Genomic DNA, 24,515 nt, shown 5'->3' with positions numbered 1-24,515 from the left:
ATTGTACTTGTATTGTCTGCCCTAATGTTGTAAAGCGCTGCGTAAACTGTCGGCGCTATATAAATCCTGTATAATAATAATACAAATAATAATAATATTGGTTTGATTTAGTTTTCTCTTCTGTTCATTTTCTTTACATTTCTGTTTCTAAAAGCATTCTTAATTTACAGCATTTTTCACACCTGCCTAAGACTTTTGCATAGTCCTGTATATACATTTTTTTTTCTTCTGAACTAATAAATATAACATACCAAAAGCTGCACATTCCCTTTAAAATTTTAAAATAATTATTTATACAGTAAATAGAATGACTAGAAACAATTGTATTCAATTGCTTTAATTCATGCAATCTACATACACCAGTACATTTTCCTGTAAGAAGTTTATGATGAATATGAAACTTCCCAGGGGTGTGCTTGCTGCAAAACTGATAAAGTATATTACACTTGTTTCACAGAAAGAAAAATGTAAAACCCCAAATGAATGTTTAAATCTCAGACTACAGATGAATTATTTTTCCTCCCAGTGACTTGTATCTTCCTAAATAAACTTCAAGAAGCTCCTGATAGCATTTTGCAAAGCTGATAAGAGATTATCCATCTTTTCTGCTCCTGAGAACTGCCAGATAAACTATCAAACTCTATTAGACACTCAACCAGTGACCAGCTGTTTCCATAAAGATCAAACTAAAAAGGTGACGAACAAAAATCTAAAATATTATAAGTTCAATAAACAAAATGATTTTGCCTTCTCATCCAAATTAAAAAGCAGGAGATAAAAGTACATCGAATAATTTTTATGTGCCTATTATCGAAGTCCAAGAGCAAAAAAGGGAAAGTTCTTAGACTATCAGATGAAAGGGACAGACAAAGCTCTCACTGTTTCCAGCAGTTCACATTTCAATCCATAATTCAGGTCCTACAGCTGGTAACAAAACACAGAGCTGAACTTTACACCAACCAATATCAATCACTGAAGTTTTAGAGCTCTTAACTGAGTGTTGCCAAACAGCGGAAGCATTAAGAGCGGTCATTGTGGTTTAGGCTTGTTTTCTGCTAAAGACTTGCACTAACAGTCCCCTATATACAAATCACTGACATTCTGGGAACAAAGATCAGCTGAAGAAAAGGCTCACTCGGTGATGGGGACTACCAACTGCAGAAAGAGGACAACACCTAAAGGAAACTTCCATACAAATGAAAAAAAAACATCTATCTAATCATTAAAGTTGTTGTAAATCTAGTTACACCACTTGTACCTACAGGTAAGCCTATAATAAGGCTTACCTGTAGGTACTGGAAATATCTCCTAAACCTGCACGGTTTAGGAGATATTTACTATATATGCAAGGGCCGACGTCATTGGCGCATGCACACTGAAGAAAGGGCACAATCATGCCATTTCTAAGGGGCTTGTGCCGTGACCAGAAGGAAGAGGGGTGAAGATGGATGTGGCCACCAGCGGGGACATCGCAGGCTTCGTTTGCCATACTAGCCCATTAGACTTTTACTTTGCAGGGGAAAAAAGAGGAATTAAAACCCATCAGGGTTTATTTCCCCTCTTTAAGCAAATGCTTAGGGTAGAATTTAGAAATCCAGAAACATAATATTAGGCTGCATTTACAATTATTGTGAATCCTTTTTTCCTTTAAATTCCCATGTTTTGCACCCACGGCTTTCTGATTCCAAGCAGTGACATGGCAGCTGTAGAATGGCTGGCCGCAAAGCTGTGGAAAAGCTGATAAGAGCAAGCTCTGTGGTAGAAACACATATCCTGGGGCAGCCTCTTTCAACCTTTTCAATACAGAAGAAGCCTTGAAATAATGTTCTTGTCTCAGGGAACCCATGCTAATAATTATCATATCTACAACTCATAATACATTAGTGGGAAGAATGCTCCTTATACAGTACTTGTGGTCATTGGGAAGAATTACTCCCTTAGAGACAGCTAAACAGATCAATGGTGTCAAGTGGGAACTTATCTGAGATATAGAAACCGCTCGTTGCTCATGGAACCCCTTGCAACATCCAGGAGGAACCCTAGTTGAGAGCAGTGACAACACTGCTCATGTATAGTCTCTTTGTTGTGTAATGCCCCGTACACACGGTCGGATTTTCCGATGGAAAATGTGTGATAGGACCTTGTTGTCGGAAATTCCGATCGTGTGTACACAAATCCGACGGACAAAGTGCCACGCATGCTCAGAATAAATAAAGAGATGAAAGCTATTGGCCACTGCCTCGTTTATAGTCCCGGCGTACGTGTTTTACGTCAACGCGTTCAGAACGATCGGATTTTTCGACAACTTTGTGTGACCGTGTGTATGCAAGACAAGTTTGAGCCAACATCCGTCGGAAAAAATCCTAGGATATTGTTGTCGGAATGTCCGAACAAAGTCCGATCGTGTGTACGGGGCATAAGTGTTGTTACCCTAAGAGCAAAAGCTCCAAAGAAAGCAGGATCAACGGGTACATTATATAATAAAGCAAGCTTACATACAGAAAGGGACATGCCTAACAGACACTGAGGGTAAGCCATCATGTAATGATTCAGAATAAACAGGCCACACACAAATGATGTCTTCAAGCACATACAGCACACACTGCTCTAACAAGTTTTAAAAATAGCTGGGCTCAATCATAGAAGTTTGCAGCCTTACTCTCAGAGTTTGCATGCAGTGTGGAGTGGGCTTCTGGGCTCTGGCACCCAACTAGTGCACAGAATCAAGGAGGACAAAGGTAGCTTTGAGGCGGCAGGATGTGCAAAGATTGCCTGTCATGTAATGATGTTTTAGACAATAAGTGCATCAAAGCCAGCGGCTCTATCGCTGCTCTAGAGCACATGCCAATAACTAAGTGCATACAAGCACATACACCAATCAGGCATAACATTATGACCAATGCCAGTGAATAACATTGATTATCTGATTACAATGTGAGTGGGATATATTAGGCAGCAAGTGAACATGTTGTCACTGAAGTTGAGGTGTTGAAAGCAAATAAAATGGGTAAGGCATTAAAATTTTAGAAATTATGACATGGGCCAAATTGTAATGTACTGGGTCAGAGCATCACCAAAACCGCAGCTCTTGTGGTATCTTCCTGGTCTGCAGCTGTCAGACCTACCAAAAGTGGTCCAAAGAAGAAAAATTGGTGAACCAGCAACAGGGTCATGGGTGACCAAGGCTCACTGATGGATGCGGGAAGTGAAGGCTGGCCGGTGTAGTCCCATCGAATAGAAGAGCTAAATGTAGTTCAACCTTTTGTAAAAAGTTAATGCTGGTTCCAATAGAAAGGTATCAGAACACACAGTGCATCACAGTTTGTTGTGAATGGGGCTGCGTAGCCGCAGAAGTGGTCAGGGTGTACATGCTGACCCGTGTCAACAGCCAAAAGCACCTGCAATGGGCACATGAGCATCAGGACTGGATCAAGAAACAATGCAATAGGTGGCCTGGTCTGTTGAATTCAAGAATGATTTGAAGAACACAACGAGAACGAGTTTAAGGTATTGACTTAGCCTCCAAATTCTCCAGATCTCAATCCAATTGAGCATCTGTGGGATGTGTTTGAAAAACAAGTTTGATCCACAGAGGCCCCACCTCACAACTTACAGGACTTAAAGGGTCTGCTACTGATAGCTTGGAAGTCACGGGCAGACCAAGCTGCTTATCAAGGGAACTTTATTATTGCACAATTAATGAAAACAAGAATACAAAAACTAGGTACCCACCACCAACACCTAGACTAATATTAAAATAAGACAACATTGTTACTGGGTTAACTTAGTTGACTCTTATTCCAATTTATTGGGAATTCACACACTTGAAAAAATAGACCCTATAAAGAGCGATGCCAATGGGTTAACTTAGTTGACTGTTATTCCACTGGTGATAAAAACTGGATAGAGGGTGGCATATAGCCACAAGTAGTCAGTAATTCGTTCAGGTTTTCAGCTTCAGGGGAAGGACCACAAACTGGCTGACTGATCTACCTTCTCTCAAAAGAATGTATGCATGCGGGCACTGTCAAATGTGTAGATTTGTTGAGAAAACTGCAAGTTTCACTGATGCAAATTGGAGTGTAGTTTTTCAGATTAAAAATGTTATCAACTGTGAAAAACCAAGAGACAACTCCGAACTCGCATTGGTGAACACTTAAGAAGTATCAAAAATTCAAACAAGGAGGAGAACAAGAAGAAAAGAGCAGACATGTCCCCACTAGCATTACATTTTGCAGATTTCCATGGAGGCAGCATGGACGGTATCAGTATTAAGGGGATTTATACCCTGAATTTGCCATCACGTAAAGGCGATTTTGATACCATCCTGCTGCAAAAAGAAAAAAATGCGGATATTCAGGCTTAAAACGCTTGCACCACTGGGCCTGAATACAGAATGCAGTTTCCAGCCCTTTCTTGAACGCTAATACTATCTATCTGTGTAAGAGACATAAATTCCAGTTTGGTGGACAAATTTGTCCTCTCTGATCGTAGATGGGGAATACCCATAGAGCAGCCAGTCATAGACAGGTATATTATGTCACCTTAAAAATTCTACAGTATTTCAAACTCATTACCCTGGCTCTGTTTTTCCCTCTGTGCCCTGATCCCCTTAGCACTTTCAAAGCTACTTGCTTGCCATGATATGTCCTATGTAAGCCCTTTTGTCTAGCAGCAGAATAAATATGTGGTGTGTAATTGGGAGGTTGACATCTAGTGGTCGTTTGTGGGAATTGTAGCCTTCAATTAACTTTGTGCTGTGCGAAAAAGTGTATAGACGACTGCTTCTGATCCCTCCCATCCTTGATAAAATCCACGTGTTTGGGTGAAACATGTCGGCAAAGACACCACGGCAGTGACGCGATATACTTCACGGATGACACACCCTCAGTGCAAGTGCATCACAAACTGTAAGGATAGTGGAAGCTATCTCCAGTTGAGATATCAGGACGGCGTGCTTAGACGGCTTCACAACACTACAGCGGTATCAGCAGAAGTACCCTGTGGAACTCCTTGGACTTCCGTACGGCAATCAAGCACCCTGCATTTCAGGATCTGTGCAGTGCGAGATCCCCTTATAGAGGGCGTCCTACGGAGATACCTGAGACAAATACCAGCAATTAGAGACTCTTGACCACAACGGTCGGGTGAGCGGACAAGTGGTCCTGTGATTGTCTATATCATTGCACAATACTTCTGTCCTGACCTGCAGATGATCTTTACCCACTATCCTAGTTAAATAAACTTTACACTGGGTTACCCTTGCTTATACGGGTTGGCCTGAAGCTGAAAACCTGAACGAATTACTGACTACTTGTGGCTATATGCTACCCTCTATACAGTGTTTATCACCAGTGGAATAACAGTCAACTAAGTTAACCCATTGGCATCGCTCTTTATAGGGTCTACTTTTCAAGTGTGTGAATTCCCAATAAATCGGAATAAGAGTCAACTAAGTTAACCCAGTGACAACGTTGTCTTATTTTAATATTAGTCTAGGTGTTGGTGGTGGGTACCTAGTTTTTGTATTCTTGTTTTCATTAATTGTGCAATAATAAAGTTCCCTTGATAAGCAGCTTGGTCCGCCTGTGACTTCCTTTCTCAGGGGGGTCTTCTCTCCCCCTGCTTTATTTTTGTTAGAATTTTAAGCCCTGGAGACCGCACCATAGCTGGTGAGCCTGCATCTTAACCACTTGCCGACCAGTGCACGACGATGTACGTCGGCACAGTTGCGCAAATGAGCGTACCTGTACGCCCCCTTTAAATCGCGAGCTAGTGGGCGCATGCATGTCCGCTGCGTGCCTGCGGGTCCCGTGGACTCGATGTCCTCCGGTGGTCCGCGATCGTGACACGGAGAGGCAGAACGGGGAGATACCTATGTAAACAAGGCATTTCCCTGTTCTGCCTAGCAACATGACAGGGATCTACTGCTCCCAGTGATCGGGAGCCGTGATCTCTGTTATGTTCTAGTGAGCCCACTCCCCCTACAGTTAGAACACAGTGAGGGAACACAGTTAACCCCTTGATCGCCCCCTAGTGTTTAATCCCTTCCCTGCCAGTGTCATTTACACAGTAATCAGTGCATTTTTATAGCACTGATCGCTGTATAATTGTCAATAGTCCCAAAATAGTGTCAAAAGTGTACGATGTGTCCGCCGCAATGTCGCAGTCATGATAAAAATCGCAGATCGCCGCCATTTACTAATAAAAAAAAAAAAATTTATAATAAAAATGCCATAAATCTATCCCCTATTTTGTAGACGCTATAAATTTTGCACAAACCAATCAATATACGCGTATTGCAATTTTTTTTACCAAAAATATGTAGAAGAATAAATATCGGCCTAAACTGAGGAAGAAATTTGTTTTTTATATATTTTTGGGGGATATTTATTATAGCAAAAAGAATTTTTTTTTTTTTTTTTCAAAATTTACGTTCTTTTTTTGTTTATAACGCAAAAAATAAAAACCGCAGAGGTGATCAAATACCATCAAAAGAAAGCTCTATTTGTGGGGAAAAAAAAAAAAAAAAAGGATGTTAATTTTGTTTGGGTGCAATGTCGCACGACCGCGCAATTGTCAGTTAAAGTGACGCAGTGCCATATCACAAAAAGTGCTCTGGTCAGGAAGGGGGTAAATCCTTCTGGGGCTGAAGTGGTTAAGGGATGCTGCATCTGCTACGCACATTAACTTGATGGTGCAGCGCATATACAATAGTGAGCTGATGGTTCCCTATCATTTTGCACTTACTGATAGCTTGGTGCAAGATGCCACAGCATACTTTCAGAGGTCTAGTGGAGTTCATGCCTTAAAGGGTTATGGTGGGTTGGCACAATGTTATGGCTGATCAGTGTATACAAGTAATATGGTGAGGGTAGGGGACATAGGAAAGAGAAGCACAGGAAAGGTTTTCCTATGAAAAGAACATATCCTTTTAAAAGTACATGCTACTTGCCCCATACCTGCATGCCAGCAGTAAGCTAGTCTAGGTGGCATGAAAGGCATACCAAAGATGCTTCTTTTCAATCTGTCACAGTTAGCGAATCATCCATGTCACAAAAGTACTAGAGTCTCTCTAAAGCACAGAAAAATCTCTGCAGCAATTAAAGGTCCCTCCAACACATATCCATTCATACATGAGCTGAGCGGAGGAAGATATTCTTGTTATAAATGCCCATGCTGCACTGCACAGCATTATACTCCATTTCCATGGCTTCTCAGGTGGGTTAAATTAAAATTGTACATGACATGGTTCTTGGGAATGCCCAATCTCTTCAAATCTGGATACCTTACCATATATTTACATGGCTTTGTAATAAGTAGCCCCATATGTTTTCATGCATAACTCTCTAGTAGTCTCACTGTATCCAAAGCGTTTCTGTGATCATTAAGTTAACAAGCATGCCGGATGAGAGCAAGTCATAAAACTGTCAGACATAAAAGACTGAGGCTGAGGCCCCATAATCCTCCCACAATATATTACAAATTGGTTATAAATATTTCAGCACTGCTAATAAGACGACCCTTAGTGCATTAAAAGCTGTAATTAATTAGTTTATTCATTTTCATTTTATCTGCAGAAGAAAGAAAGAATAGAATGGAATAAAGAAACTGCATTTCAGAAAATTCTCCTTGGATAGCAGGATGGAGAATAAAAGATGAAAGATGTTGAAACACGGGCATAAAAAGACCCAGAAGGTAATAAAAGTTGTTTACCAGGAGACTAACTAATTCAAGCAAATGAGCGTTATGCCCCATACACACAATCAGAAATTCTGCCAGCAAAAGTCGGATGTGAGCTTTTGGTCAGAAATTCCGACCGTGTGTATGCTCTATCAGACTTTTGCTGGCAGAATTCCAGCCAGCAAAAGATTGGGAGCATGTTCTCTATTTTTCGGTCGGAAAAAGTTCCTATCCGAAAATGCGTTTGTCTGTATGCAATTTGGACACGCAAAAAAAATCACGCATGCTCGGAAACAATTTGACGCATGCTCCAGAGCATTGAACTTCATTTTCTCGGCTCGTCGTAGTGTTGTACGTCACCACGTTCTTGACGGTGGAAAGTTCAGAGAACTTTTGTGTGGCCGTGTGTATGCAAGGCAAGCTTGATCGGAATTCCTTCGGAAAAACCATCTAAGTTTTTTCTGACGGAATTTCTGATCATGTGTACGTGGCATTACAGGCATAATTAACAAAAACCTGGTGATACAAAAAATTGTCACATGGCAGCCTCCTTGTGTATCACTGGCCATCCCACAATTTAATCCACACATGCAATATATATTAAAGCTGTAGAAAAGTCCACTTTATGACTTGTAGCCTAGTAAGGCTTACCAGAAGGTACAGTGAAGATTTCCTTAACGTGTATGGTTTAAAAAATATTCACATTTGTAGCAGCCGATGACGTCACCGACGCATGAGCACTGTGCTGTGATGGCCAAAACTCACAAACCCAGAAAAAAGACCGGGGGAACAAGGAAGGCCCATCAACGGTGACACCTCGCCCCTGGAGGGCAATGTTTTAAGGTAAATCCTTAATATTATGTGGTGCATACTAGTACATTATGACTTAAACCCCCAGGGGGGACCAATTTTTTTTTTCCTTTTGCTTGGATTTTACTACCACTTTAACCACTTCAATACCAGGCACTTTCCACCCCAAGGCCAATTTTCAGCTTTCAGCGCTGTCGCACTTTGAATGAAAATTGCGGTCATGCAACACTGTATCCATATGAAATTCGTATAATTTTTTCACACAAATAGCGCTTTCTTTCGTTGGTATTTATATCACCACTGGGTTTTTATTTTTTGCTAAATAAACTAAAATTTTTTTTTTTTTTTAAAGTGTTTTTCTTCGTTAAGGTTATAACGTTTTTGCAAATAAATAATCTTTCATCATAAGTTTAGGCCAAAATGTATTCTGCTACATTTCTTTGGGGGTAAATAACCCAAATTAGTGCATATTATTTAGTCTGTAGGAAAGTTATACAGTCCACAAACTATGGTATATATCTGAAAATTGATCAATCCTGATGTACCGACGACCTCTCTCATTTATTGGAGGACCTAGAATGCCAGAACAGTAAAAATATCCCCAAAATTACCCCTTTGTGGAAAGTAGACAGTCCAGGGTATTTACTGTAGTAAGAAGCATGGCCAGTTTTTTGAAGTTGTAATTTTTTGTCACAACTTTTTGGAAAATTAAGGAATTAAAAAATGTTTTTTTTTTTTTTAAATGCTTTAAAATGTTTTACATACTGTCAGCAGTGCAGTAAATTGTCATCATAACTGGTGTGGCGGTGATCAGGGACACTGGTGACAAATATGTGAAAAGAAACTTTTTTTTTTTTAAATTTGTTTTCTTTTTTATTACATTTTTTTTTCCTTTTTTTAACCTTTTTTTTTTTTTTTTTTTAATACAGTGAACAGAGCAATACAGTGTTACCATTGTATGTAACACTGTACTACTCTGGGGAGCTTTTAACTGAGTTTTACAGTTATAAGTAACCATTTTTTCTGAATTAAAACAATTAATTCACTGTTTACTATTGTGATTAGCTGTGATTGGCCACAGCTAATCACATGGTACACATGGGCTGTGGTTGGCCCTGTCTGTACCATGTGGTCACTGTAACCAATCACAGAGCTCATCACAATAGTACACAATAAAAGGCATGAATCAAAGCCTTTCATTGTGTACAATTGTCATTTGATCTGCTGTGGTTGGCTACAAAGATCACATGGTACCAGCAGTGTGCCAGAACAGTAATCTGTCATCGGTTGTGTCCGGGGAACACAGCGGGTGACAGATCACGTCGGAGCACGGACAGTGTGGCACGCACGAGGCGTGATTCTGGGAGGACATCATATGATGACCGCCTAGGATAAAAGGGCTCCTGCTCACCTGTCATATTACAATAGGCCGAGCAGGAGGCGGTTAAGTTCTGCTTCACACTGGAATGACCACACTCCTATGCAATTCCCTTAACATTCATTGGAATGGGCTGCAAAACGCACTGGGCTACTTCAAGACACACTGGAGTTTTTTTTTACTAAAGCTGGAGTGAGCAAAATCAAGCTCACTTCTCCATAGAAACTAATCCGCTTCCAGGTTTTATTGCCAAAGCTTAATTGAACAAGCTGAGGGTAGAAAGTGATTGGTTTCTATGCAGAAGTGAGCATGATTTTGCACTCTCCAGATTTAGTAAATAAACCCCACTGCACCAAATCTCATAGTACTGAGGTACCATGCAATTTGGTGCCCACAAACGCACTGTGCTCGCATTTTGTTTTCGGGGTGCATTAACAATACATTGGCACCAGCATGCAGAACGTAAGAGCAGTGCATTTACTTGTGGTGCAGAAAACATGCAAGGAACATATATACCGGCACTAAACAAACTCTTATTTTTAAATGCGTTGTTAAGGCTCATGGACACAAAGTTTAAAGCACAAACTCTGCTCTAGCCTACAAATCCCAGTTTTCCTGTGCCTAGGGAGCTGTAGGTGGTGTGTACAATCTTTTTATGAACGCGGAAGTTCTGCGTTTGATGAATATGTCATATGACCATGAGTTTAAACACTCATGCAAAAAAGCATTGGTACAGCCATTCACTTCTATGGCCAGCTGTGTGCGCCATCTTTGTCTTTCTGAAATGCAGAAAAAATCCTGGTATTTTTATTGAAGAGCAGATTTGCGCCCCATCTGCCTGTGTAAAAGAGACCTTAAAGTGTTACTAAACCCAGGAGCCTGAATTCACTGTATCTGGTCTCCAAGAATACACAGAACATGGAAATGCAATTATTTTATTAAATATAAAAACTGCTAAATACCTTTTCTCATTGGCAGTATGTAGCAGCCTTGTGCCCTCTATCAGTGTCTGGTAAAGCTTGTAGGAGGAGTTTTCATACTGCACAGAGCTGTCCTATCAGGATCCAGGACCACTGATCCTCTGTCTGGACAGTGCTGATTGGCCCTGTGCTAATTACAAGCACTCTCCCAAAAAAAACCCCAAAAAACCTCTCTAGCAATACACACAAAACTGAGCATGTGCAGCCTGACTCCAAAAGGCTCTGTCTTAGTTCTGGAGTCAGTAAAATTAGAGGAGGATCTGTACATACAGGATCAGACTGCCTTTTTACACAATGAGGAGGATTAACCCCTTAGGTCTCACAGTGAGTATAACAAGCATGCTTTACTGCATATACGGACTGATTTTACTGCTGTGGGTTTAGTAACTATTTAATATGACTAATTACAACCAAACCAATTCTACATTAATTGCCAGAGTACAGATGCAGTGATATATGCAAATATTGGACGAACAATGGTTACAAATTATCATCATAAAGTACAAAAAACACACAACCACAGGCTAGTGTAGGAAACACAGTTAAACACGCCATTACTTCATACTGCAGAGGTTTCAGTCAAGGACACCAAAAAAGGTCATTTCTTATACATTCATCTCAAAACCAATTCTGCATTTTTATTTTTCAGCCTCAATATTAGATAATCTATAGAGATAATTGACTTCTGTCAGTTCTTTTTTTAGGTAGCAATGCTTTCAGTCTGTGAGCAGGTCATAGTGATCCAACACTAGGACACAAGCCTTAGGGCAAAGCAAACGCATTTTATCTTAATTGCTGCTAGAGGTCGTGTGGTATGACTGACAGCCATGATGGGAACAGCAGCAGGAGCTGTACAATGCCTTCATCTATCCACCTCTAATATCCTTCAAAGTCCACCATAATCATTATAACCCAGGCAGCTAATATCCGTTTGTCTCTTTTCAAAGTGATTGGGTAATTGTAGTGATACCTGTACAAGAGTGGATGAAAGTAAACTGAAAATGGATTAGAGTTACATGTGTATTGAATAGCCCCTATAGCCTTAGAACAACCATGAAGTGAATGTGATCTTACTAGGTACTTATTGCACTATTAAATATACCATTATCAATGTTTCATTATTTTATGGGGATATTTTTAGCAAGTACACATTACGAGTTATTGTTACATTTACCTGACCATTATTGTAGACATGGCATTTGTAGGTGCTTGCAGTTCAGCATTTCTATTACTGTAGTTCAAATGCAGATATGTTCCCTCAATTTGTCATTTGAATATCATGCAATGCGATCAGCGTACTGTGGTTAAAGCTCAACTGACATCTTACACCTATCTCTTTATCGTCCTGTCCCACCACATGTTAGGATTTGCGTCTTTTTAAGAAATGCCTTAAAGAGGAACGGAGCACCTCCTCCAGCAAAAACAACATCACTGATGGTAGTAGGTTCATTCAGATATCTAGGTGTTACTATCTCAGCCAATTTCTCAGACTATTGCTCTATTAATTACTCTTGATAAGTAAGTTACATCTTAAATGCAAAAGCTGATGCCGCCTCCCATTGTCGGTAGTAGGCCAAGTTAATCTACTGAAAATGACCTGGCTTCCTCAGCTACTTCACATTTTGCAGAATGCCCCTTTATGGATACCTGGGCCCTTAATTTTATATTATAAACACCTTTGATCCATGAGCTGGTGTGGAAATGAGGTCCCTCCAGACTTTAACTAGATATATTAGAAAGGCCCTTGGACATAGGAGGCCTTGCACTCCTCAATATACGTTTGTATTGCTTGGCTGTCCAGGTTCATCTTCTTACAGGCCTTCTGGACAAGAGAGTTGTCGATCCTACTCATGTCCTTATGGAATGTATTGTGAGTCCCAATTCGGTGGTATCCCCGTTGGAATCCAGTTCCCTATCAGAATTTAAAACCTACCATTATGCGGTTATAAAAATTCGGGGAAGTGATTAAGGCGATTCTAAAATATGAAGGTTATTCTAGCTATACACCTCTATGGGACAACAGCTCCCTACAGGAGCTAGTCAAGCTAAGGGTTTTTGTTCTGCTGTTGTCCACAGGTATACCATATCTTCACCAGGTCCTTGACCTATATGCACATAAGTCATTTCAACAACTAAATACGGCCTTCTTAGGGCTTGTTTCTATCAATACTTACAATTAAGCCATACTTTACATGCCCAACAAAAGTCTTCCCCACTCAAACAATGTCAGTCGATTGTTCTGAATACAGTACTTCAGGCTACAGATAAAGGGGCAACATATCTTATGTCTATTTAAAAGAATTTGAGAGACTGACAGGCAGCAGCAGGAGCCATTGGCACAGAGACTGTCAGGCAAATTCGGTAAGAAGGGAGCGGGGCAGGCCCTGGCAGCATGGTGTGTTTCAATAGATGCATACAGCCCAGCTTGGAATCGCGCACGCACATCTTGCACCTATAGCACGAGGCTTGCTAAGGTGGCAGACACAAAAAAAAAAAGAAGAGGAGCCGAGAGTGCCAGCAGGGGACCCCAGAACAGGAGGGTTCAGGGCCACTCTACTGCCTATAAACACCTGTGTGTGCAAAGACACATATCCTTACAGATGTTTTTACATGGAAAAAAAAAAAAAACACTCAATGCCTGTAAAAGCAAAGTTTCAACTCTGTGCGCGTGAGCCCTTAAGATCCAGAGAAGTGATACATATAAATTAGATTCCCGTCAAGCTGATAACAGAATATAGGAAAGCTATAATTTGGCAGAAAACCTGCAAGAGAAAGTTGAAGCCACAACTCTGTTCATCACTTTTGAATAGCGTTTTTGATCCATGCAAATCAAGAATCCACATTAATGGCCAGACTTAGGATCAGTGGGAGCTTTAGCAAAATGATCCAACATCTCTTGTAAGTACTTCCAACAACTACTGCAATATAGAATTGAAGCAGGAAGCTGGTTTTCACTTACCTGGAGCATAACAACAACAGTCTTTACTACATTCCACTGCGATTTCCTTCCATCCACAATTACTGTAAACCCCCGGGCTTTACACTTATCACTGCAAAAACAAACAAAAAAAAGGTTACAGGTTAGAAGACAATGTCTGAGTAAAAGGCTTCACCTTTGGATCATGTTACACCTGTATTTAGGTTGTGACATGTAACACATTCCAATACCTGCCCTGCTCCCCCCCCCCCAATGAAAGAGAGTGGGGGTTTTTATCCCCGCACCCCCTGTCACATTCAGAACCATCAGGGCAGTGAGGGCCTACTCCCGCTCAGCTATGTCATTCTTTTACAGCAATTTGTGAATGAAGAAACTAATAGGGCGTACACACGGTCGGACTTTGTTCAGACATTCCGACAACAAAATCCTAGGATTTTTTCCGACGGATGTTGGCTCAAACTTGTCCTGCATACACACGGTCACACAAAGTTTTCGGAAAATCCGATCGTTCTAAACGCGGTGACGTAAAACATGTACGTCGGGACTATAAACAGGGCAGTGGCCAATAGCTTTCATCTCTTTATTTATTCTGAGCATGCGTGGCACTTTGTCCGTTGAATATGTGTACACACGATCGGAATTTCCGACAACGGATTTTGTTGTCGGAAAATTTTATCTCCTGCTCTCCAACTTTGTGTGTCGGAAAATCCGATGGAAAATGTCCGATGGAGCCCACACACGGTCGGAATTTCCGACAACACGCTCCGATCGGACATTTTCCATCGGAAAATCCGACCGTGTGTACGGGGCATAAGAGTCACATCTGCCACCATGGCAGACAGCTTGTAGTTCTCAATGGACTTCTAGGGCGCTGATGAACACCCTAATAGTCTATTGACACTTCCTCTCGCTTTCAAACAGAATGCCCATACAGAGATACAGGCAAAAAAGCTGGAGGATGTGCTTGCAGGAGCCCGACATTGCATTGACGATCCACTGATCACGGGTATAATGCTTTGCAGGGTCCTGTAGAAAAAAATAAAAAATAAATGCACATTCTTTTTCTGCAAAAATATGTGCGTTTACTTTTTTTCCCAGAAAACACAGTCCCTGCTGTCAGAATACAATAGCACAGCAGGAGAGATCCCTGCATCAACATCTCTTGCAGTGATCTGTGAGGTTTGTTTTCGCTCAATCTGCCAGTTGAAAAAAAAAATAAAAAAAAAAACACTCAACATGTATAACCTACTCAATTTATTCTAGCAGAGGTCAGTAATCCCCTGAATAACTGTGGTTTATTGTACCACAGCAAAAAAAAAATCCTCTTGGCTCAAGCACTCTGGTGAATTTCCGAGGCCTAAATACTGCCATATGATCCTTTACTAATAACTTTGAATGCCATTAGCGGTAACAAACATCCAGACTATTTTATATTCCATTAGACCCCTTTCACACTGATGGCGTTTTTCAGGCGCTATAGCACTAAAAATAGCAACTGTAAAGTGCCTGAAAAAAAAATGCCTCCCTTGCAGCCCCAGAGCTTTCACACCGGGGAGCTGCACTGGAGGGACGTTAAAAAAAAGTCCTGCAAGCAGCATCTTTGGGGCGGTGGAGGAGCAGTGTATACACTGCTACTAAACCATCCCTGCCCATTGAAATGAATTGGCACCGCTGCTGAGGCACCTGCAAAGTGCTTCGGCAGCGGCGCTTTTATGGCGCATTTAACCCTTTCCTCGGCCGCTAGTGGGGGTTAAAAGCGCCCCACTAGCGGCCAAATAGCGCCGCTAAAACGCCAATGAAACTAGCGATCTCTCTCTCTTTCTCAATACGTTGTGTATCGAAAACGCTAAAGTGCAGTTCAGACGTATGACACCCAGGGGAGCTAATCCTTAACAGTGCCACCACCTAATAAAAGACTTGCTTACCAGATAGTAAGCAAGAAGGAGCGGATGGCTAAAACCCAGCCAAGGCCTTTCAATTCACCGGCAGAGGCGTCCAGACAGGGGCAGTCACTGACTTGGATCCATGCTCCAATTCCTCAGGGTTGTAGGTCATCCATAGGTCTGGGATTAACCTTTGCACAGTCTGATATTCAACTGGAACTTCATACACATGCAAGTCAACATCTCCTAGCCCAATCTTCTCAAGTTCCTGTACAGCCACCCAACTTGCATTAACAGCATGCTCGCCAAAAGGACCAAACCATGTAGGAGAGAAGTGTCAGAATAGGCCTGGTCTTCAAGTGGTCAAACAACTCATTAGATAAAAGAATAAAAATGTACGAAGATTTTCTGGAAATGAACCACTGGCAGGTGCTTAGGTGCTAAGCGAATAAATCCATAGCCAATCCTTGCACAGCACTATATACACCACGGTGCTAGAGTTTTTAATCAAATTGCTTGTCCCCAGCTCCTCAAATATCATCTATCTTCAATAAGATTGCTGTATGTACTTGAGCGCGTTTTTTTTCCCATATTTTATATATATATATATATATATATATATATATATATATATATATATATATATATATATATATATATATATATATATATATATATATATATATATATATATATACATATATATATATATATATATACATACACACACACACACACAGTTTTTTTTATTCTCTCCTCCTTGTGATTTACTGAATTTGTTCCCTTTTAGTTTATTTACTTAGAAGAGTATTTCCTAAGTTACCTTGTAAAGGATTCTCATTGCTACCCAAAAAGAATTTCATACTAAAAGGAGAAGTAGGCCCAAAAGAGCTTGTGTGAGTCACAGGAGTGCACTTAGTCACTTAGCCAGTCCAGACTCAGGAGGGATCCCAACTTTATTGTTGGGATCCACCCAGATGCCCGAGTGGCAGCTGGCTCAGCCTAAATCAGCCACTCCTGCCACCTGCAGCCCAGTCCTCTAGTAAGCAATGGAGGGGAAGATCAGAGAGATGACTGACAGTCACTGGCTCTCTGCTCAGTGAAGACCGAGAGATGAGCAATCAGCAGCCTCTAATTGCTCAGTTTTCGTTCTTAAAGAAGTGGGGGACAGATGCAACATTGGACTGATGCTGCATTGACCTAGGTATGATTGCTTTATTTTTTTTAATTCTGCACTTCTCTTTAATCTTATTTCTAGCAGTGCAAAAAGAAAACAATGTTTAATTCAAGAGTGAGGGTAAAAAAATGTCTGAGAACTTTATATTACTTGCCACACTGATGTACTACACGGAATCATACTGTGCATTCCAGCATGGAGTGTTAGTATTCTGAACAGAGCTAAGAACAGAACAATTTGTTCAGTAATGTTCCAACAGCTACCTGCATGGCTTTGTATCATTTTAGGAGATGAGATATATCTGACTATATAAAAGAATTGCTTAATATTGTTGTTGAAACACTTGAAGACCTGCTCTAAAGTATACCATTTGGCAAACTAGTGCTCTTTAAAATTATGGCAGGACATTTTAATTTTTAATTTCTATTGGAACACAGCAAACAAAATTCTAGATTATGGATCAGTGTTTCAAAAAAATACTGAATTCCAGTAAGAATTTTGCTTGCTTTTTACTTATGTTTTTTCCACATTTATAAACAGATCAAGCTGATCAGTAAATGTGACAATGGTCTGACAAACTATAATACCACCAAAATGCTTACCAGCAACCTTTATTATACATGGCGTAAAGAACAACTCCAGGTATGGATATTTTATATATAGTTACATTGATCTAGCTTGGACCAATGTAACCATCGATATATCATAAGGGTTTTTTTTTTTGCCTTTTAGAGCTTTGCAGTCGGCTCTCAGCTGGTAGGTATAAATCCAGAGCTTCAACAGACTTCACTATGCTTGAGAAAGGAGCGCGCATTCCCCACTGTGACATGGCACATGCTCTGAAACGCGTCGCATTGCATCTTAGTCCATGGTGACATCACTCTGTCCAGGCTGCGTTCCTCGGGCTATCAGGAAGTCACAGACCTGTTCCCTCCCACCTCTTGGTGCATTGTCACTGGGATACCAGGTGCCCTTCCACCGAACACATCCAGCTTGGCGTCCCAAACCTCCATGATGAGCTTGTTTTTAATCCCGGAAGTGTGAGTGTCCCATACTTGGACTATTAATAAAATATACTGGTCTTACTACACTTAAAGGTGCCTTTTCTCTGTTCTTACCTCCTATGGATATATCATACTTGGCCAATGCCCCTGGAAGCTGGAAATAATTTAAGCAGGCATTGCTAGTGCAGTGATCTCCACTTGCTTTCAGGTCTCAGGTCAAGCAACTGCTCTTTTGCGTTCTGAACACAGGAAGGTAGCCGCTGTGCATGGGCACCATTCAGAGGATGCTTTGCATTTTCTGAATGAATGCAAAGTGGTCGCAGATTGGACAAGGTGGAGAGTGTGATGTCACCGCCCCATCTCAAAATGCTTTGCATTGATGCAAATTCTATGAATGGCAACGGTGCCAAGTGGCCAGCCCTCCATAAAGCACAGAACGGGACGTGAAAGCAAGTGTAGATCACTGAAGAAGCAGTGTCTCCTACAGGGATTTTCAGCTTCCAGGAAGCATTAAAGAATGCATAAAATCTACTGCGCTTATAAGAACTTGATATATTTAAAAGGTCACAATAAGCTAAAATGGAGAGCAGACAGTACAAGATGCCTGCTGTTATCTACATCAAGGATTTCTCCTGTACCCCACTTGGATATGTTTTACTAACATCATCTCTAAACCTTGCTAACTGTCAATCTAGTTTCCACTGAGAATGTCTAAGGCACCAGTAAAGGCACCCAAAGTTGACTGGGGGTTGGCATTGGAGGAGCTTAGCCATTAGGGCGTAGCTTTACATGGTCCCTAAACATGGCATATTTGCACATTATGACATACATACAGTAGTCAGAGTACACGCCTCACATTTTTGTAAATATGTTATTATATCTTTTCATGTGACAACACTGAAGGAATGACACTTTGCTACAATGTAAAGTAGTGAGTGCACAGTGTAAATTTGCTGCCCCCTCAAAATAACTCAACACAAAGCCATTATTGTGTAAACTGCTGGCAACAAAAGTGAGTACACCCATAAGTAAAAATGTCCAAATTGGGCCCATAGTGTCAATATTTTGTGTGGCCACATTATTTTCCAGCACTGCCTTAACCCTCTTGGGCATGGAGTTCACCAGAGATTCAAAGGTTGCCACTGGAGTCCTCTTCCACTCCCTCCATGACGACATCACGGAGCTGGTGAATGTTAGAAAAATCTAGCGCTCCTCCACCTTCCATTTGAGGATGCTCCACAGATGCTCAATAGGGTTTAGGTCTGAAGCATGCTTAGCCAGTCCATCACCCTTACCCTCAGCTTCCTTAGCAAGGCAGTGGTCATCTTGGAGGTGTGTTTGGGGTCGTTATCATGTTGGAATACTGCCCTGTGGCCCAGTCTCCGAAAGGGAGGGGATCATGAAAGGGAGGGGATCATGCTCTGCTTCAGTATGTCACAGTACATGTTGGCATTCATGATTCCCTCAATGAACTGTAGCTCCCAGTGCTGGCAGCACTCATGCAGCCCCAGACCATATCACTCCCACTACCATGCTTACTGTAGGCAAAACATACTTATCTTTGTACTTCTCACCTGGTTGCCGCCACATGCGCTTGACACCATCTGAACCAAATAAGTTTATCTTGGTCTCATCAGACCACAGGACATGGTTCCAGTAATCCATGTCCTTAGTCTGCTTGTCTTCAGCAAACTGTTTGTGGGCTTTCTTGTGCATCATCTTTAGAAGAGGCTTCCTTCTGGGACGACAGCTATGCAGACCAATTTGATGCAGTGTGCGGCGTATGGTCTGAGCACTGACAGGCTGACCCCCCACCCCTTCAATCTCTGCAGCAATGCTGGCAGCACTCATAGGTCTATTTCCCAAGGACAACCTCTGCATATGACGCTGAGCACGTGCACTCAACTTCTTTGGTCGACCATGGCTAGGCCTGTTCTGAGTGGAACCTGTCCTGTTAAGCCGCTGTATGGTCTTGGCCACCGTGCTGCAGCTCAGTTTCAGGGTCTTGGCAAACTTCCTATAGCCTAGGCCATCTTTATGTAGAGCAACAATTCTTTTTTTCAGATCCTCAGAGTTCTTTGCCATGAGGTGCCATGTTGAACTTTCAGTGACCAGTATGAGAAAGTGAGCACAATGACACCAATTTAACACACCTGCTCCCAATTCACACCTGAGACCTTGTAACACTAACGAGTCACATGACATCAGGGAGGGAAAATTGCTAATTGGGCCCAATTTGGACATTTTCACTTAGGGTTGTACTCACTTTTGTTGCCAGTGGTTTAGATATTAATGGCTGTGTGTTGAGTTATTTTGAGGGGACAGCAAATTTACACTGTTATACACGCTGTACACTCACTACTTTACATTGTAGCAAAGTGTCATTTCTTCAGTGTTGTCACATGAAAAGATATAACAAAAATTACACAAATGTGAGGAGAGTACTCATTTTTGTGAGATACTGTAACTGGTAATGTACCCTCCTCCAGCGTTATGATATTTGTACATCTCATCGCTCCATCCACGACTGCTGACATTTTCTGGCGGTCTTCTTTCGGGTCCACAACTGGGCAGCAGCAGATTATGCAATTCCTGAGCGTGAGGACTAAAGTTACATCATCGCGACACCCAGCTCCATTCTCACTATCCTCCAGATGCCAGGAATGTGTGTGTACACTGCACATGCACCCTGTACACATAAAACTTAAAAAAAAATTGCTAGGTGCATAAAGGAAGAAGGTTTTTTTTTGGGGGGGGGGGGGGGGGAGAAGAAACATGGCATGTCTCTTCTGATAAAAACAAAAAAACAAAACAAAAACTAGCTGCTAGCAGTTTTAAATCTTAGGGGCAGTTAGTTCAGGTTTAAGGTCTAGGTGCCAGTAACAAAATGGAACAAAAAGAGTCTTTCCTGACTAGTAAACTATAAATATGTATTTTGTGGCATCTACTCTTTGGCAGGACACTTACTTTTAAAAAAGTTTAAGGCCTCATGCACACTGGGCATAAAAATGCTGCTTAAACAGGCGTTTGTCATTTTTTCTTTCAGCCTGAATAAGCATCTCTATTTTAGCCTATGTGTATACACATTTGAGCGTTTTCAGATCGAAACAAAAACCCACCACAATTGCGTTTTTGAGAGGAGCTTCCGACAGTAAAAAAAAAACGCTTGACACACCTAAATATGCCAAAATGCAGAGTTTAGGTGCATCAATCATTATAAAGTGCACATTTTTAAAGTGTTTTGGGGGAAAACACTTAAACGCAAACGCACCTAAACGCGTGTACAATATGCTCCATAGGATTGTTTTTTTTCTGCCCGCAATTCTGGCATTTTTTTCTGCTGCCTAGTGTACATGGACCCTAAAATTGGTCTGCTTTAGTACTTAAGTCTTCTTCTGGCTAGGTTTTGGAGATCTTTATTACATTGCTGTAATGTGTAATTTCATATAACCAACGGAAGGAATACATTAGTAATACCCCCCAAAAAAATCATCAAGGTATTCACTAAAACAATATTGTATGAATATTAATGTCTGCATATAGATACACAATCATCAAAATAGCAAATGTGAGGTTTGGGGAGAAAAGAAAAAAAAAAAAAAACTTTAGTGGAAACAGGTGGGCACAGTTCTGGTAAATAGGAGGAAGCAATATTTTATAGAAAGGAAGGGAGGCAGCTTGTAATAGCATCTATCTATAAAAAAATGATTTCCAGAACTGGAAGTGTACAAACCCAGTCCGCCCAGCTTGGTTGCTTCTATTTAAAAGAAATCTATCACAAAGCAAAATACCTAAATGATTAGGCTCTGGTGGAAGCAGACATCCCCCTGACTCACACACTTACAAAGTGACAGTAAACCCGTTAACAGAGTCACTGTCCCAAAATGACCATGCCATAGATGAATCAGTGTCTGCTTCCACCAGAGCATCTGCACTGCTCATAGAATTCATTATACAGTAAAAAAGAATATAGTACTATTTATATCCAAACCATCCCCCATTCTAAAGTATGATCACATTGGCAATGTTCAATAAACTTTATAGTTCCAAGTTGCGTGGGATTTTTTTTTGTCCTCCTTAAGCCATTATACAAGAAAAGCTGCAATATTCAAATTCCAACATAAAATAAAAAAAATTGATGCAAGTGACATTTGCACCCTGTCAAACTCCTCCCCTAACCCAAAGTATGTCACAGTGAGCAGTCTGGAGTGGTGTAAATGCCACCTGCATCAATAAAGTGTATTTTTTGTCAGAATAAAGCAGCTTTTTATATATATATATATATATATATATCTATCTATCTATCTACACTCACACACACTGTATATTGCTACTTTTTCCCTTGAATGTACTAAGATTTGCAGTGATCATGTTGAATGGCACTTTCGGAATTTTATATATATATATATATATATATATATATATATATTTATTATAGAGGTCGACCGATATGGGTTTTTCTCTGGCTGATGCCGATATTTAGAAATCGCAGTGGCCGATGGCCGATATGTGATGCCGATTTTTTTGGGCCGATATATTAGGCCGATTTTTTTTTTCTTCCCTTCATCTCATAAAATCTAACAGTTAGACCCCTTTCACACTGGGGCGTTTTTCAGGCGCTTTTGGGCTAAAAATAGCGCTTGTAAAGTGCCTGTAAAACGGCTCTCCTGCAGTCTCAGTGTGAACGTCCGAGTGCTTTCACACTGAGGCGATGCGCTGGCAGGATGTTAAAAAAAAAGTCCTGCTTTAGCGTTAGGACAGGTAGAGAAGGCACTTACTCGATTAAGACAAACATATTATGACAAGGGGAATAAGGCCCATACTATCCTGGCACGTAAACTCTCGGAGCGCTCTCACATGTCCACACCCCACCAAATTAAAGACAAAAAGGGGGCCCTCATGTCACACCCCCAAGACATAGCCCGGACCTTCGGAGAATTTTACACAACACTATATAATAACCCTGAAATTCCCCGAGACCCGCCCCCACCTGATATAAAAGACCGTATGAAACAATACTTAGAGGACAGTGGACTCCCCAAATTACTTAAGACAGATCTAATGTCACTTAATGCACCGATTACAGAGGAAGAGCTAACGGCCACCATCAAAACCCTGCCCTCTCATAAATCACCTGGCCCAGATGGCCTTCCCTATGAGTATTATAAGGCATTCCTCCCGATTCTACTACCATATATGTGCAGGATGTTTAACGCCTTCTTTCAGAAAACCTCCATTCCCACTGATATGCAGAGGTCGTTCCTCACGTTGATTCCTAAGCCTGGCAAGGATCCTTCTGTGTGTGCCAGCTGCAGGCCAATCGCACTCCTAAACTCTGATTTAAAAATTTTTACCAAACTCCTTTCAATGCGATTAAACCTCATACTTCCCTCGCTAATACACAAGGATCAGGTGGGATTCGTCCCCCTACGTCAGGCGGGGGATAATACGAGAAGAATTATTGACCTAATAGACGTGGCGAACAGGAATAAGCAGCAAGCGTTAGTCCTTGGCTTGGACGCGGAAAAGGCTTTCGACCGCCTCGGCTGGTCCTTCCTCTTCGCCACGTTGAATTGCATGGGATTTCAGGGCCCATTTCTCCAAGCAATTAGACATCTGTACACTAATCCCTCATCCCAAGTAAAAACTCCCTTCGCCCTATCACGGGCCTTTCCAATCACAAATGGGACCCGCCAGGGGTGCCCACTCTCACCGCTACTTTTTGCGTTGTGTGTCGAGCCTCTGGCGGCTTCCATTCGAAAAAACCCGAACATTCACGGCATACCGCTGAGGGACAGGGAATTCAAACTAGCCTTGTTTGCTGATGATATTATCCTCACCCTAACCCAACCCAGAATATCACTCCCTAACCTACACGCCGAACTTGACCTATACAGATCCCTATCAGGATACAAGATAAATGCAACTAAATCAGAAGCCCTACCCATTAATATCCCAACACAGGAAACACAACACCTACAACATCACTTCCCCTACCATTGGCAGACATCATCACTGAAATACCTGGGAGTACAGCTAACTCCCTCTTATTCCACCCTATACCGAGCAAATTACCCCCCTCTCTTTAAAACTATAAGGGACCTTCTACTGAAATGGAAGGCCCATCATATCTCCCTACTAGGGAGGATAGCCTCTGTTAAGATGGTCATCCTACCAAAGTTGCTGTATTTATTCCAGACTCTCCCCATCCCAATACCCCTATCAGAGCTGAAAAAACTCCAGGCGGACTTAATACGATTTGTTTGGAATTACAAAAGACATAGAATTCCACAATCAGTCATGACAGCGGCACGATCAGACGGCGGTCTATCATTCCCTGACCTAACTAAATACTACCAAGCCACTCAACTGCGAACCCTGGCCTCTTGGTTCACCCAACGCTCATATAATAAGTGGACAGAAATAGAAAAACTTTGGATGGCCCCAGTCCATCCAAATAGCATGCTGTGGAATGCGGAGGTGAAGGTGGAGTCCACTCAACTCTTGGGCCCCATGCTCCACATTAGTACACTTTGGCGTAAAGTATCACGGCTCTATAAGCTATGCTCAGAAAGATCACTCCTCACATCGTTCCTCTACAACCCCAAGCTGCCTGTAGGCCTTACTCATCAGATGTCTTATCCATGGGCGATGAGGAATTT

General features: G+C 41.4%; 1 protein-coding gene across 3 annotated transcripts in view; it reads right to left on the bottom strand.

Moving 5' to 3' along the window:
• The window catches only part of SESTD1 (SEC14 and spectrin domain containing 1), a 233,618-nt gene that overhangs the window by 97,728 nt on the left and 111,375 nt on the right, over positions 1-24,515 (bottom strand). For all 3 annotated transcript variants that reach the window (XM_073633758.1, XM_073633760.1, XM_073633759.1), the window contains exon 4: positions 13,811-13,901. In XM_073633758.1, the coding sequence (XP_073489859.1) occupies positions 13,811-13,901 (91 nt within the window). The remainder of the gene's footprint in view (positions 1-13,810; positions 13,902-24,515) is intronic.

The sequence above is a fragment of the Aquarana catesbeiana genome, linkage group LG06, assembly GCF_042186555.1.
Source record: "Aquarana catesbeiana isolate 2022-GZ linkage group LG06, ASM4218655v1, whole genome shotgun sequence".
Lineage (NCBI taxonomy): Eukaryota > Metazoa > Chordata > Amphibia > Anura > Ranidae > Aquarana > Aquarana catesbeiana.
Note: the sequence above shows the minus strand (reverse complement) of the source record. Positions and strands in the feature narration are given on the sequence as shown.